Source organism: Macrosteles quadrilineatus, unplaced genomic scaffold (genome assembly GCF_028750875.1).
Source record: "Macrosteles quadrilineatus isolate MER2022 unplaced genomic scaffold, UCM_ALF_1.0 Scaffold_9__3_contigs__length_116548681, whole genome shotgun sequence".
Taxonomy (NCBI): domain Eukaryota; kingdom Metazoa; phylum Arthropoda; class Insecta; order Hemiptera; family Cicadellidae; genus Macrosteles; species Macrosteles quadrilineatus.
Genome location: NW_026542602.1, coordinates 32,723,583 through 32,739,988, shown reverse-complemented (window position 1 = coordinate 32,739,988; position 16,406 = coordinate 32,723,583). Strand labels below are relative to the sequence as shown.

The window sequence follows — 16,406 nt, the reverse complement described above, 5'->3', positions numbered from 1 at the left end:
TTATTAAAACGTTAGGTTGTTTAGAGTCCTGAATCTTCTTCTGAATCATGAAACATTGCATGGATACTTTCTTCAAAAACTAATTACAGTGTTTCAAACAGATCTTTTTCCTCATCATTTAATCCTGCCGAGCTTACGTCCTGGTTGTATTCGTCGTATGAACTCCCAATTTTCCCTCGTAGAACTGATCATCGATTGGGTCTCGTCGTGTTCCAGCCTATTTGGATCACTACACTTACTTTACTCGTTCGTTGCAAGGCTACTGACCAGTAGAACGAGCTCCACTAGGCCGACATGTTTGCGAGGGTGACGGAATGTCAACGCTACTTCCTGGCGTCCTCTTCCTACTTGTCGCGTCGGTCAACTGGTTAAGCGATTAGAATTCCTTCAAGTGACAAAGAGAAACGCCACGACGTGGCATACCTGCAAGTATGAGAACTGGTTTCTCTAGCCTCGCGAACATAGAGGTTATCGAAGAACGAGACTCGTTTCATATCTGGTGCGGTCGTGTGTGGATGATCGGTGGTCAATTTTATTACATAAACTACGGTGGACTCGCTAATCCGGCACGTTGGTCACATAGGCAGGTCTCGTTTACCAATTCCGGATTACCTAAAATATTGTTTTGTTTTTTTGGGGGGGGGGGGGAGAAATCGCAATACAAAAAGTGAGTCTAAAAGGCTTTTAATGTATGTTTTTAATTTAGACTATCCTTAAGAGTAATTCGTTGCCCTCTAACCACCGATAAACGCGTCCCTAAGCTGATTCAGTGTATTTATGCCAAATTAGTGGGGTTGTTCCAATAATCAGCCTAGTTAGGTTATACAGGGCGATTGGTACTCAGTGTAAAAAATATTGTTTGTAATAACAAAGCAAATGAAGTGTGATGATGCACATAAGAGGTTCCAAGTCTAAAAATTGGCTTCCCAAAAAATTATTTTAAGCTTTTCAAAGATAACCATGTTTTTAAAGTTAATACAGCAAATTCTCAATTACCTGTAAAGGTATTTGAGTAGATAATGTCATTGTCGTGGAAAGCTTATAAAATGGCGCAGTGTTTAACATATTTAACGACTTTCTTATATACAGGGTGTTGAAAAATGCAATAGACCAATGCTTTTAAAATTTTATCAGACACCTTAATTTTTATCTTTGAATCTATTTAAAATGGAGTTTTTACTACTGATCCTCCGTCATTTTTTATTATTCTTCAACATTTTATGTAGAACTCGAAAATGACATTATCTACTCAAATCCATGTATAGGCAATTGAGAAATTGCTGTAAAGTTTAAAATTATGGTTATTTCTGAAAAACTGAAACTTTGGGAAGCCAAATTTTAGATTTGGAACCTCTTGTGTGCATCATCACACTTCGTTTACTTTGTACTTACACAAACATTTTGTTGTCATACTGAGGACCAATCACCCTGTATATGTTTCCAAAATCTGTATGTCAATTTATTATTTTCTTGGCTAAATAAATAAATAAATACTTTATTGTCTTGACAATATAGATTGTATCGACAGTACAATTAGGTATGGTATTAAATAAAACTCTTTAAATTTTTATGCATTTTTTGTTGAAGTCTTCAATAGAGTAAATTGGATTTTCAGTAAGGATTTGTTTTAATTTTCTTTTGTATTCTTTTAATTTTAAGTTTTGAATAATAGTTGGTAATTTATTGAATAATTTTCTTCCGTTGTAATAAACATGTTTTTCATAAAATTTTGTTTGGTAATATATTTGGTAATATATATCCCAATATTTGTAAATATATTGTCGATCCTTGATTTTGAATTTTTGAATTCACGAGTGTATGATAATATGGTATCGATTAATCCAAAGCTTGACATGATATAAGAAAGTTCTTTTTTTCACTTTTACTTGAACAGTAGTCTATATTGAAATCTCCAGCAATCAGTGTATTATGCTTTAAGTTATTTATGTCTTGTAAACAGTTTTTAAATTGTCTAAAAAATATATCAAAGTTATTTGTTGGAGGTCTATAAACACCAATTATTGTTAAGGAATTTTGTGCATTTAGTATTTTAATTGCTGTGAGTTCACATTCAATATAATACAATATAATTTAATTGTGTACGCGTTTCAATTGCGTTTGTGATTACTAATCGTTGTGATTCTTCAATTTTATTCCAACCCATTATGGCTAAGCACAACTGTTACCGTAAAACATTGAACGTTTCATATCTTTATCCTAGAATCCTCAAAATCTGAATCGTATCGAATCATTTCACAGCGAAATCCTTTGAATATATTCTCATCTGTCATTCAAAAGATGTAACTTACTAATGTAAGACTAAATTACTTAGGTACGTAATCCCATCACAGCTCAATAAAGCAAATATACAAAGCAATATAAAGAATATATTGAGCTGTGAAGGGATTACGTAAGTACATTATGTCCAACAGCTCAGGGGCTACACACATGGACTTTAATTGTAACCTACTATTCGTATGATTTACATTAATGTGAAATTGAATCGTTAAAGGAAAGGTACTTGGTCGGATGAAAACACAAACAACAAATTTTACGTTAAAACAGAATTCACATAGTAACCGTATCGTGATGCTTTTTCAATCTTCCAGAAGAAACTTCGGTTTTGTTCTATATTTCTACTTTGATCATTCCTCCCTACACTTCATGTCCCACTACTATTACTGTAAGTTTCATCGTCATATTCCATACATGATTGCTCCTGGCGTGCAACAAAGGGTTATAATCGTTGTAGTTACTATGTGCTATTCGTGCCATTCCTTCGAGATTCATCGAGGATTTTCTCAATTCATTCTTTTTGTTTTAAATAACAGCTCATCATTTACCTTGGAAGACCAATTATTCCCAAGGATTTTCCTGTTTCAATTGCGTAATTGATGAGTGATTAAACTGACATCAAAGTGAGAAAAAATATATTTATATCAACTCACTTATCACTTGTTTATACCTATATATTATCGTTTCGTAACATGTAAATGTTTAGTAATTATTAGGCAGATAGCATACATTCAAATACAGTTTTTTACCACGATTATTTGCATTTTTTTACCAACTACAGCATAAAAACAACCCATTTCCTGTTTTATAACTTAGGTCCTAGTAACATGGATTCCAAAAACCTGAGATGAATCCGAACCTTAATTATTTAAAATTTAGGACAGGAAAAGTCATCTATAATTTAAGGTTTTAGAAAGAAATTATTAGAAAATAAATTAACCATAGAAAATTCGGTAATTTTAATAATTTGTCTTTATTGAAGCCGCTTAACTCGTGCTTTGCAACGAGAGGGGCCGCGAAAGGAAAACTTTTGGTTCTTCAAGTCTACCACATGAAAAAGTTAAAAATGTTTCATTGATTTTAGAGACAAAACTCATTTGAAACCGTGTGCACAGCTTTTGTCATATAAAAGTTTTCAACTTTGGTAAGTGGCTCAGCCGATCTCTAATATGCGAATGATTATTTGAATAAGAAAACGCCCTAAACTTAATTTTATGTCAGACTACACGGTCTTAGCCTAAGAAAATTAATCTTTATTTTAAGAAAGACTTTGAACTGTTTTCAGCTTTTTAACTATTTTTCTAAACCTTTTATCTCGGGTGCCCTTAAGCAATAGAAAAAACTCCCAATATAAGAAAGGAAATTTGGAGTCACAAGTCTTTTTGGGGTAGCAGATTTTTATCCCCCTGGAATTTTACCCCCTGGGCAAACGTGACGTCACAAACCAGGGGGTAAAATTCCGGCCGCGAACTTTTGAGTTTCGCGACATCAGCTCGATGGATTAAACGCGGAATTAAACATATATTTTCACGGTTGTGAATTTAATCAGAACACATCAAATTATAAAAACCTAGAGTGTACGGCCCGGATTTTTACCCCCGGATTTTTACCCCCGGAATTTTACCTCGTTACTACGAGGTAAAATTCCGGGTTTACTAACCAACTGGGTTACAACGTCATAGTGACGTCAGCTTTGCCCAGGGGGATAAAATTCCAGCGACCCGTCTTTTTATCTACGTCACAAAACAGCCTCTCCACACATTGTGCTGAACTCTGACAGCTGACGTCATCGGCGATCAAGGTTCTGCTAATTCCAGTCTGAATAACATCACAAATGATTGCAGGCTACACAGGACCGGTCTTTGTGCAGACGTCATAACTATTAGCATTCCAAGGTAATGTGTCGATAATCGCTCAAGGAAATGTTCAACGGACGCACATTATTGCCTGATTGATTCTGATTGATTGATGACTTGGTCCTCTTGAAATTGCAGATGGTTTTATTCATAAGCGAAATGTTTTGATAATGTTGCATTACGAATGACAAATGCCTCCCTATGTAGATGTACTTTTAGCGAATTTCCCATATAGGGAATAAATTATTACCGTAGTACTCATGGTAAGACCTGGAACAGGGACCGATTTACTTTTTCGTTTTGAGGTCCCTATAGGCCAAAAAAAAACCATCCTTTAAAATTAATACTTTAAGTAATTTAGTTTCTTTTATTTTTTTATTTTTTTTAGTGTGCGTCATATATGTCCGTTAGCATGATAACTCGAGCAAAAATGAAATTTGGTATAAACGTGTAAGCCTACATGTATTTGAGCGAGTTCGCGAACCAGCATGATCGGACTATGGGGACGGGTGTTTAGGGGGGGGGGGGTGTTTTGGGGTAAACATTACGTTTTCCATTTTTGGTCAAAAAAATTGGCAATTTCTTTCCAAACCATTTTGTAGAGCTAAAAAAAACAAATAATTTAATTTAAAGTTCCCATGTTATTCTTATGGAGAATAAGGTTACTGTTGTAGTTTGCTCGTTTATGAACATAGTTGTATCAAATTTGGAAAACGCATTTATTACATTAAAAAAAAAATTTATTCTCCCTGTTGTAGCAAACATAAGTACTCGTTAAACCAATTCTATGTAAATAGGGAATACATGTGATATTTTCAAGGAGTCATTTTAGTGTAAATCCAATCAGGTTAATGGAAATTTGCCTAGTCTGCAGGTTTGCTGCTGGGGTATTTTATTGCTGCAATAGTAGCTCAAGGTTGGCTTTTAGCAGACTCTCCAAGTCATTTAAGTCCACAGGTGCTGTATTTTCCTTGTTGGCGGAATTACTGTTTAATCACATAGTTGAAGTCAACAGCTTGGACATTCTTTCGACTGAGGTTCATGAAATCTAGACGATCTTAGGAAGGATATCTATCTCCTCCACTTGACCCTACCTTTAAATAAATTAGCTCAACTGCTGAAGTCTGCCAAAACATCAATTAGCTGTGACATATACAGCAAAAGATAGTGCACGAACTTCTCCTCAAACTACCTAAATTTTGTAAACGGACGTTAAATACTCACTCATGAATATGTTGAGATGTGGTTAGAACTCAACCAGTACTTTCATAACTGAGGCAGATTCGCACTTCTGCTCAAACTTTATATTTCTTTAAACAACTTCTGACACTTAGAAACTAAATAAACTTGGAATGTTTGTTATTCATTTAGTTACTAATCATACCTCGTTAAAATTGCACACACATCACATAACATTTCTATGTTTGTATGGTCGGTTTGCGTTATGTGCGTACTCAAATAATCGTTTACAGTATATTTATTAGAGATACATTAAACACACTTCAAACTTATTTTCGATTTATAGTAAAGCGGTCACCCAATTAAACAGCAAATGTTATGTTAATCGAAGGGAAAGTTGAAAAAATATGCTGTAAATTGAATTTTTAGGTTAGTTTTCTATTTTCCTTGCAGTTCGAGGCGCAAATATGATAGAATGGGTGCTAAAAACTACGAATATAGCACCCAAAAACATGCTCACATTGTTTTAGGCTACAATCATACATGCTACGATATTAGAAATAAATTTATAAATATAACTTTATTTTTGCATTACTTTTTTTGTAGTTGTCACTAAACCTAAGGAACTCCAAGATTGAACCTGTCATTGTTTACAAGCTATTTTGGAGAATCGATTTGGTGTGAGGTCTTTAAAGTAATTTGAAATTGATTAGTTTCATCTTATGATGTTAAGTCAGCAAGTTTTAAAACTAATTCGTAAGGTCACTACGATTTGTCAAAGATATACTTCAATTCAGATATTACCATAAGGCCCATTCAACGCTTTGACCCGAAATGTCAATGCTTAAATGTCTCGCTCCAAAGCGTGGCTATGCCAATGTTTCATTCGAAAGCATTGCCGTAGCGTAGGGCGTAGGTCGGTACGAAGCACCAAGTCTTGTTGCGGTATCTAGGATTGCAATATTGTTAAAGAATATCACCTCTGACAATGTGCTTTTGACAATTGTACCTCAACACTGCCTCCCTATATGCCTACCTCGCACTACTGTCCTGCTGCTGCCTAGATCAGTCGTAGTCACGGTGGCGACATGGTTACGTCTAGTGTTATGTGAGGATCGAAAGCGAATTGCCAAAGTATGGAGAAACGCGTGAGGGAGTGAGTAGTGAGTAGAAAGTGTGGTAGGGTCAACTGGTCAACTGGTCAGTGTGTTAGCTGCAGGTGGTAGAATGCATAGTAGATTAGGAGTTCCACTTTGTCACAATATCTTTTGATCCTGTTAATCCCATATAAAGCGTTCTTTTGAACCACCGCTTTGAGGGAATTCAAAACCCCGCGAATTATTTTGGCCTTCTATACCAATGTATCGCACCAAAACTATTTACATACCAATATTAATATCTCGTTTAAAAACGTCTCTATATACCAATCGAATTTGGCAGTACTTATAATCAGAATAATTCTTAGACTAGAAGATGAGCATCGATTCAATTTGTTTGACAAAAGTTCGTAAAGTCTCTACAAGATAGGAACTCGTCGATAGTTTTCCAGTTACATTGTAACATCTATTTTTAGCCAAGTTCTATCCACCTCACTGTAAGAATCTATTTGAATTAAATGATAATATTATAGTTTTCATGAGTCCAAGGAATTCCTGCCTCCTGGAGAGGAATTTCTTCTCCATTCTTCATTTTGTACCTTAAAACGTGTTCCCTTCAAAAATATCTTATCAGGTCATTTCAAAAGGTATAAGACGTTGTATATTTTTCTGGAAAAGTGACTTGTTTGACATTATGAAACGTAATAGACGACCAAATACTGAAATCATTATTGAAACTATTATACAAAAGTATACTCAAATGGCAGGCGTGTTCCTAAATGGAATTTTGTTATTCTCATACGACACTGAACATTGTCTGATGTCTGATGTTTTCCAGATGGCGGAAGAGAGATCCTCAAGAGTGTCAGCGGAAGATTCAAAGCAGGAGAACTCTCGGCGATCCTCGGACCTTCTGGCGCCGGCAAGAGCAGTCTGCTGAACGCCATCTCAGGTCTCAGGTATGTAAATATAACAAAATAATCCAATTACTTGTACCAATGTACAAACCTGCGTGTCCAGTAGTTTACCATCAAACTTCAAAGTGGGGTGAATGGAGATGATCTGTGTAGCCGTGTTCCCATGTTACTGACTGAGATCGGCTGTTCATTGGACAGGAGTATTATCAAAAGATCAATGATCAAGGTCTACTGGGTCCAGTTTCTAAGCATCAATAAGCTTCAGTTGTATTAGAATATTTTGGAAACAGACATTGATTGAAAAACACAAAAATTACTATTACTATTACTACTTAGTCCGTAAAAACTATCTCAAAAGTACCTACGGAAAGGAAATGCTATTTAATCAGCAAATGATAGTTAAATTCACAAGGTCGTTAGTGAAATGTTTATGAGTCAGCAAGAACCTTTATCAAGACTTATTTACTCTTACATTTTACTTTTTCGTATTGTAAAAAGAAATAGTTATTTGTGTAACTAGTGGTGAAAGTGGCACTTTGCTGCACACGAGAGCAATGTTTACGCACGAGCCGCAGGCGAGTGCGGAATGATCTCGAGTGCAGCAAAGGCCTTTTTCACTCGTGTTACACATTATATTTTTCCTACAGTCACTATAAAGCATATAAATAATTAGTCTTTCAAACACTATACAACACGTTTTTAGGTTCATCTGGCAACACAAATGGTCCTAGAGAAAGTAGTAGGCCTACCCGCGGTCCGTATCACTTCGCTATTTTTCCTCGGCAAGAAATGTGCTCCGCATTTTGAGAATATAGTTCCGTATGTTTTTGTAACTTGAAGTGGTTTCCGCGCCTAAAAAAAATGCTTTAAAGGTATTTTCTTGTTTATTAAGATCGTATGAATGTTTTAAAAACGTTTAAAAGAAAAGTCCAGAAAGTTCAGAAATACCAAAACTATAAACACGAAATGACAGGTTAAATCATAGTTATAATAGTCAATCAGCTGCTCATAGTATTATTATCTTTAAGTGTTGCCAACCTATTTCCAAGCGTACACGGATTACGTGCATAATAGAACCACGCTGTTTTGTGTTGTTTCGTTGGAATCCTGATGTGCGGCAAAGTATAAACCGTACGACAAAGTATAAACCGTACGGCAAAGTATAAATATGCAGCAATTAGCAGCTTTCTGTACTATAAACAGTACAAGGAAGCTAACTTTGTCGGGTGACTGTAGGAAAAAAACATTACCTATAGTATTTTATTCCTCCATATTGTCTTAAACTCAAGCACTTTAACCAGTGTAGAGTGTACTACAGTAGAAAATGTCTACAGTACTTAAATTGTTGTGATCAACTGATTACCTAAATCTGGATTCACCGTAAACTACCAATTTTTGAAATGGTCATTTTGAATACGAAACCGTTACCGAACACGTGTTCGGGTTCGGGTAAGGTTAACTAAAAGTGTGTATTGATTCGATTTGGATATCGGTTATGGATTATCTGTGCATCAAATCCGGACTTAATAATCAGCTTGCTGTTGACCATTTGATTGTGTAATATTACGATACCTGTATTACAGGCAGGGGCTCCTTTCTCCTTATTGCTGCCATACTAATTCCAGGAACAAAGAAGAAATTATGACTGTTTTACAGCTACATGGGCGTACAATCTAAGCATAGATTAACTGGTGGGCAAGTAATGGTAATGTTTAAGAACAGATGGAGAAATCTGCCTTGAGGCTTTAGATTGTGTTCCGAATTCAAGATATTGTATTATTGTTTTCAGTAAAATGTGTACCTATTATACTTAATATTTTATGTAATTATAGTAAAATAATATTAACTTGATTTCGATTTTAATTTTTAAAACTTTTACGGAGGGCTTAGATAAATTGTTTCTTGGTCAACCAAAGTTTCACCATTAGGAGTAGAATCAAACTAATATTGTTGGTTCGAAATTTTATTGATTCAAAATTGGTCCTTTCCCTTAAAAAATTCAAGTTAAAATAGATAAAGAGGTACGGAGCCCATTATGTTTATGACTAGATTCGCATTCTTGCCTTCACCTCTTCATCTAAATTACCCCAGTACACTTAATTATGTTGTTTCCACATGTTATTTAAAACATCTTTGACATGTTAAAAAGTAGATAAAATCGTTCAATACTGTTCCAATAACATACATAAATACGACTTCTAAACTTTGAAATCCTATCATAAACAAATATATCAAATCCCTTACATACAGTCTCCATATTGTTGTAGTTGTAGTTGGTTTAAAGATGAAGCGCGTTGGAAACCACAATGGACCGAGCGATTACATTACTTTGTTGAAAACCACAAAGCATCATTACCTCATAGACTGTCTCTTAGCAGGGTCTGTCCTATAATTACAATCCTTCATATTTGCAAATTTAAGTCACAAAAGTACCTTCACAAGCTTGATTGTCTACTCCACGTGTCTGCATAATTTGTTGCTTGATGTTATGTACTAAGTAGGCAAATCCATTCTTTAGGTGACCAGCAGTTTACCAATGTCCCTTAAATATTTACAAGCGCCGAAAGTGATTAACAACTTTCTTCGATTAACATTTCGTGATGTGAAATTTTCCTGAAACGATTTTAATATATCTGTATAATATGTTCAATTACACTCATTACAAATCCAACAAAGAGTTTAAAGTGATTGAAAAAGCTCGCCCAACATCACATCAGTTTATAATCAAAATTAGGACGTCGGAGGATATTATTTGAGAATATAGGCCCTAATACGTGTATGAATTTGTACTGGTTATTCAAACGTGTCTCAAATTTCGCCACGAAGTTTATTTTGTTTTTGAAGCTATGTATGATTTTTTAATCCTGCCCTAAACTTCAATTTATTATATTGATAACGCGATGAAAAACATCGTGGTTTTCAATAGTCTATTGGATACTTCAGGATCATACTGAGTTTAGCTCTGTTTCGTTGGTATAACTATTAAAGCTATATATTTGCCTATTCAAATCATGTTCTTTCTTTTATCAGGCTAGCCTTGAATAATCTCGAGTTATTTCAGATTTAAGATTACTCAACTATCAAAATCTAGATCAGTTGCTACAATGCTGATTGAGACATTTCTTGCAAATTTCTTTGATCCAAATTTATGATGATCTGGTTAACTATTCATAGTTTAGTCTATCACTTAACTACCTTTTGACCGCAGTTATTGTCTAATTATAATTGGTCATGCTTTATTCGGGTTTTATTCTCTCCAAACTTGAATTCAGATTGAGCATTGTTGTTAGCCATTGATTAGCCAAGAAGCTCGTCGTACTTTCATCACAAGTTTCACAAGTTCGCACCTGGCATGACGGAAGCAGCTGCCAAATCACGTCTTCATCGTGACGTCTGATCATGTTTTGGCCTCAATCATGAAACAGAGTAACCGAGTAACGAAACCGCGGTTTCATACCTGCTTGACGTTTCAGCTGCAGTCATTGTTGCAGATCTGCTGATTCATTCTCCTCCATCACTGGAGCCATGATAAACAAATATTTCAAGAAAACAATTGTAAATGTTAAGAGCGTTTGGTTGATTTAATTACTTGTATTTGTTAAGTTTTGGACTTGGAATGTTATTGGTGTGCGGAATTTGAGCCGAAAAGAACAAGTACAATGTAATTAGGAAATGTATTGGTACACAAGTAATTTGTTCCCAAAGCCTCAATTTCAAAATGCTTTTCAGAGAAGTGTCTTTTGGTCATATCCTGTTGAGAACGAATTTTGGGGCAGTTTCTTGTGTTTACCAACATTTTTAAGGTTTGATAAGGGGTACAATATCAGAAAGTATTTTAAACTTTTGTTAAACAGCTGTAAATAAAAATCTGAAAAACTGTTTTATGTGTGAGTACTTCTAAAGACAAAATATGGCCAAAAGTATGTTTTGGAGAGGTGGTTAATTTTTCTAAGAAAATGTATTTTGGGCCAAGCGCTGATCTCAACCATATACTAGAATTTCCATCCTCTCACAGGTTAGCTGAAAAGTATTTCAGGTATATTCATTTTCAGTAAAGTTCAAGTGATTTAGATGTTAAAAATTGATAATTTTCGTTATTTGACAACTTAAGTACATTTGTGCTAACAAATGATAACACTGTACAACACATATTGCAAAATTTCCTCTCAAACAAAAGGAAACCACTAAAATCACCTTTTAGGTTTATCGCACACACATCAAAACAACTCTATAACGGATAAGAAGTCTACTTGCAGCATCCATAGTCAATGTCTCAGCATCTACTCTCCTATTGTCGGGTCTGACTTAGGGGAGGTACGAATGAGGCATTTAGTTCAAAATTCCTCCGTGAACAGCGCTGTAGTAGAGATAACTTTGGCAATGAAGGTTTACTAATCGCAAAAATAGTTCTGTTAATCAAATAAAATTATAAATGTCTCAAATTCAATTTTATTATTTTTTAATTATAAAATTAAACTATCATAACCTAACCGAACTAACCAAACTTGCTGATAAAGAAATAATATAACAAAAGTTTAGTAATCGGAAAAATAATTCTGTTTATTAAATAAAACTAGAATTTGCTCAATTAAAATTTTATAATGACTTAATAATAAAATTAAACTGTAATAACCGAACCAAACCAACCAAACTTGCTGATAATTTAAAAAAATCTTGGACAAAAAGTTAATGTTACCAGCGGGATTCGAACCCGGGACCTACAGTATATCAGCCCGGCACGCTAACCAATAGACCACCGAGGCCTATGGCTACCGATCGTTTTGTTACGGTAATGGCGTTCCCTCAGCTAATAAGAAGCCCACAGCTGTCATCGTAGCCTCTTCTATACCTCCCCTGAGTAAATACCCCTATTGTCCACGACCAACGGTCGTGTATGCTAAACTAAATTGTATCTCAAGTGGGGCGAAAGTCCGGAAATGTCCCAGCTGTTCCTTCTCTTGCAGACCAAAGTGCAATCCCGGGATGACAAATAGTAGAACTAGACTAGGCAATAAGGCGAATGGATCGAGTATCTCGAAAGGAAAGGCAATCTAGATGAAATTACACTAGTCTCTCATTATGAAATTTCGTCGCTCTGAAAATTAAAGGTGAACGCGTGTTAAATTTATTACAGTAAAAGTGCAGTGCATGTTCCGCATTGAGCTCAAGCTTTCACTTAACTTAGATACACCTTGACTTCTCTTTACTGTATTACCATTGGCTATACACAGAATAAACTTCCCATACAATGTAAAAATTTGAAACCAAGAATATACGTTCAGGACCTTCCCACCAGAAAATACCAGTGTATTGGGTTAAGTATGAATTTAAATCTGCTGACGTCACCCAGATTGCTAACACATTTCAATTTCAAAAAATATAATAAAAACAATAGCAATCAAATTAAAACAAATGAATTCTTATATGGTAGTTAAAATCGGGTGACGTCAGCCTATGACGGGAGTATCACACCTATGTTTTCCCTTCCACCATGAATCACTATCATAGCAAACAGCTGATTGATTTTTCACGGAATATTGTCATTAGTTGGCAGACCATCTTAATAAATTGCTCCACTTTTTTTTCTTCAGATTTTAATTACATGGGAAGTGAATTCTCTATAGTCAATGGCATTACTAATGAATGATTGTGTTCATTGGTAGTACACTATCAAAATGTTTTTGGTTTTTTTTATAAGGTATGGGATGAATTAAAATGATCGGGGAATTTTGAGACAGTTATATTTTCAATAACTTTCATTTACTTGGACGCTAATGTAAATACGCTAAACTCACATTACGACAAAGGTTAGTACCGAGGTTATACCCTGTATTGCTGACTTCATTTTTGTGCTTTTTCTTCGAGAACTACTTATATATTTGCCTTTGTCTTTGCGTCAGGTACATTTTCCAATGCCACACGTGTTTTTTAATGCTGAAGAGCTAAGTCCGTGAAAGAACACCATAACTGATTATTTGATGATATTGTCAGGTCGATCACAACAGTGCTGAAGTTTACAATCTATTGTTTTACAGTATTTATATGTCTCAGCATGGCAAGTAAGAGGCTAATCCACCTTGACCTCTCATCCATCACGTAACGTCTGGCAACTACACACTCACACTCACCATCAACATCGTCATATACCTTGGTAGAACAATATCGGTACGAGAGTCAGAGATGCACAGTTGAGTGATGGCTGTCAGCTGTCACAGATGTAAACAAACCGCGAGGTTAATCCACCTTGACCTCTCATCCATCACGTAACGTCCGACAACTACACACTCACACTCACCATCAACATCGTCATATACCTTGGTAGAACAATATCGGTATGAGAGTCAGAGATACACAGTTGAGTGATGGCTGTCAGCTGTCACAGATGTAAACAAACCGCGAGGTTAATCCACCTTGATCTCTCATCCATCACGTAACGTCCGACAACTACACACTCACACTCACCATCAACATCGTCATATACCTTGGTAGAACAATATCGGTATGAGAGTTAGAGATACACAGTTGAGTGATGGCTGTCAGCTGTCACCGATGTAAACAAACCGCGAGGTTAATCCACCTTGACCTCTCATCCATCACGTAACGTCCGACAACTACACACTCACACTCACCATCAACATCGTCATATACCTTGGTATAACAATATCGGTACGAGAGTCAGAGATACACAGTTGAGTGATGGCTGTCAGCTGTCACAGATGTAAACAAACCACGGGGTTAATCCACCTTGACCTCTCATCCATCACGTAACGTCCGACAACTACACACTCACACTCACCATCAACATCGTCATATACCTTGGTATAACAATATCGGTATGAGAGTCAGAGATGCACAGTTGAGTGATGGCTGTCACAGATGTAAACAAACCACGGGGTTAATCCACATTGACCTCTCAACCATCACGTAACGTCTGACAACTACACACTCATACTCACCATCAACATCGTCATATACCTTGGTAGAACAATATCGGTATGAGAGTCAGAGATGCACAGTTGAGTGATGGCTGTCACAGATGTAAACAAACCACGGGGTTAATCCACATTGACCTCTCAACCATCACGTAACGTCTGACAACTACACACTCACACTCACCACCAACGATACTCATACTCATCATCAGCATCGCACCTTTGTAGATTATTATTAGCCCGAGAAAGTAGAAATAGAGTGATACTTGAGTGACGGCTGTCATCAGAGATGTAAACAAACGATGAGTTTAATACAAATCTTGGTATATTTACATTACCGGTACTGTGGAACAACAAACCCTTAGTTATGGTAAAAACATAGAATGCATTATAAAAAGCTAGTATTACGAATTATTTTTACAAAGTTATTATAATTCTGTTTGAAATATTGTGGTCAGTGTTTAATTTTTTTAGGTTTAATTTTTTTCATTATCCTCAAGGATATGTTATTTTTTGTGCGAACTCGTTCTTTCGTAAATGTACCAAAGTGAAGGTAAAACATGGACCAGGCTGATGGTAAAACACAACACACCACCGAAAAAAGAAGTAATTTTAAAAGTTTACTCAAAGCAGCTAAAAAATACACCATTATCATGTCTATTAATTACTGTTCCGTTTTTTTCCAAGCAGTGTAAAATCAAGACTCAAACATCATAGTTAACGTCTCGTTCTAATGTTCTATAACCAAAGCGTCCAAAATTATACTAGCAAGATAAACATTTTTGTATTGTTATCCTATACGAACATTTACTATTTGGTGAATTTTTTAGAGACGTATTACATTACTGAGGTTGTTTCAGGCCAAGTGGGGATTCTAATAAGCTCACACGCTCAGTTATTTTAATCCGTTACAAATAATTGTATGTTAAAAATCAAATGTTGCGCCATTCCATAACATTGCACAACCTAACCTAACTTGACGGGCGGCCGTGAATTAAACCGAGTGTGGAAACTTAGCTCACTATGCCTAATGAATAGTGAAGAGGGAAGCTAAAGGTTAATGAACCACGAGCACGTTGTATTGCATCATTCAAACACGGAAACGCCGATTGATGGATGAAATCAACGTCCATCAAGTTAAGCTTTAATTGTACGTGTATGAATTTCGCCTTGGTTAGAATGGCACGATGCAAGTCATTCATTTTTGACATGTGACCTTGTGTGTTAAAATTGGATTTTAATCATCTTCAGCTACTTACTTTAATCCCACTAGTTTTGAATATTTTCATAATTGTGCATTTGTGCACGAATTTTAGTTTTAGGTTTTGTGCTAGCAAAACGGGAGTACCGATGGAGACCAGGTCAAGTCCCTTCAAACGCACGCACCCCCACAGGTCTCCATCGGCACTCCCGTTTTGCTAACACTCTAGGTTTTAGCTGGTTTACGCCGACATTTTGTTACCTGCTTGGAAATAAGATTAAAAAGTTTGTTCCTGAGGTTAGGATTGACTTACATTGAGCGCGTTCTGGAAAATTCGGAATCTTAAGAGTTAAATTGCGATTTAACTGACGCTCTAAAAACATTATGGGTGTATAATTATAACAAATCTGATCAATTGAATTTAAAACGTAATAATACTTACTAAATTATTGACCATCGTGTAGATAGTAGACAAAATATTTTATTCTCTGAGAAATTAAACAGAAACACTTTGTCAGTTATATTAAATAACTTCTTGATCAGCATTGTACGTGTTATTAAATTTACGGAAAGTAAATAAAGATACGTCTTTTAACACTTAAAACATATATTTACGCTTATACTGTTACTCACAAGACGGTAAATATACAAAAGATGGTAAGTGGTGATCGATTTCGATTGGACACTCCAATCATCATCAGACCCAATAGGCGAATGACAAGAATGTTCTGAATGTTCTGTCAAGAATGTTCTAGAATTCTTGTCATTCGCCTATTGGGTCTGATGATGATTGGAGTGTCCAATCGAAATCGATCACCACTTACCATCTTTTGTATATTTACCGTCTTGTGAGTAACAGTATAAGCGTAAATATATGTTTTAAGTGTTATAAGTTAAGATATTAGACTACTCAATATAAATTAATCGTC

At 35.6% G+C, this 16,406-nt stretch overlaps 1 protein-coding gene across 1 annotated transcript in view; it reads left to right on the top strand.

Moving 5' to 3' along the window:
- The window catches only part of LOC129001976 (ATP-binding cassette subfamily G member 4), an 80,622-nt gene that overhangs the window by 36,791 nt on the left and 27,425 nt on the right, over positions 1–16,406 (top strand). Inside the window, exon 2 of the mRNA XM_054429444.1 lies at positions 7,266–7,386. Within this exon, the coding sequence (XP_054285419.1) occupies positions 7,266–7,386 (121 nt within the window). The remainder of the gene's footprint in view (positions 1–7,265; positions 7,387–16,406) is intronic.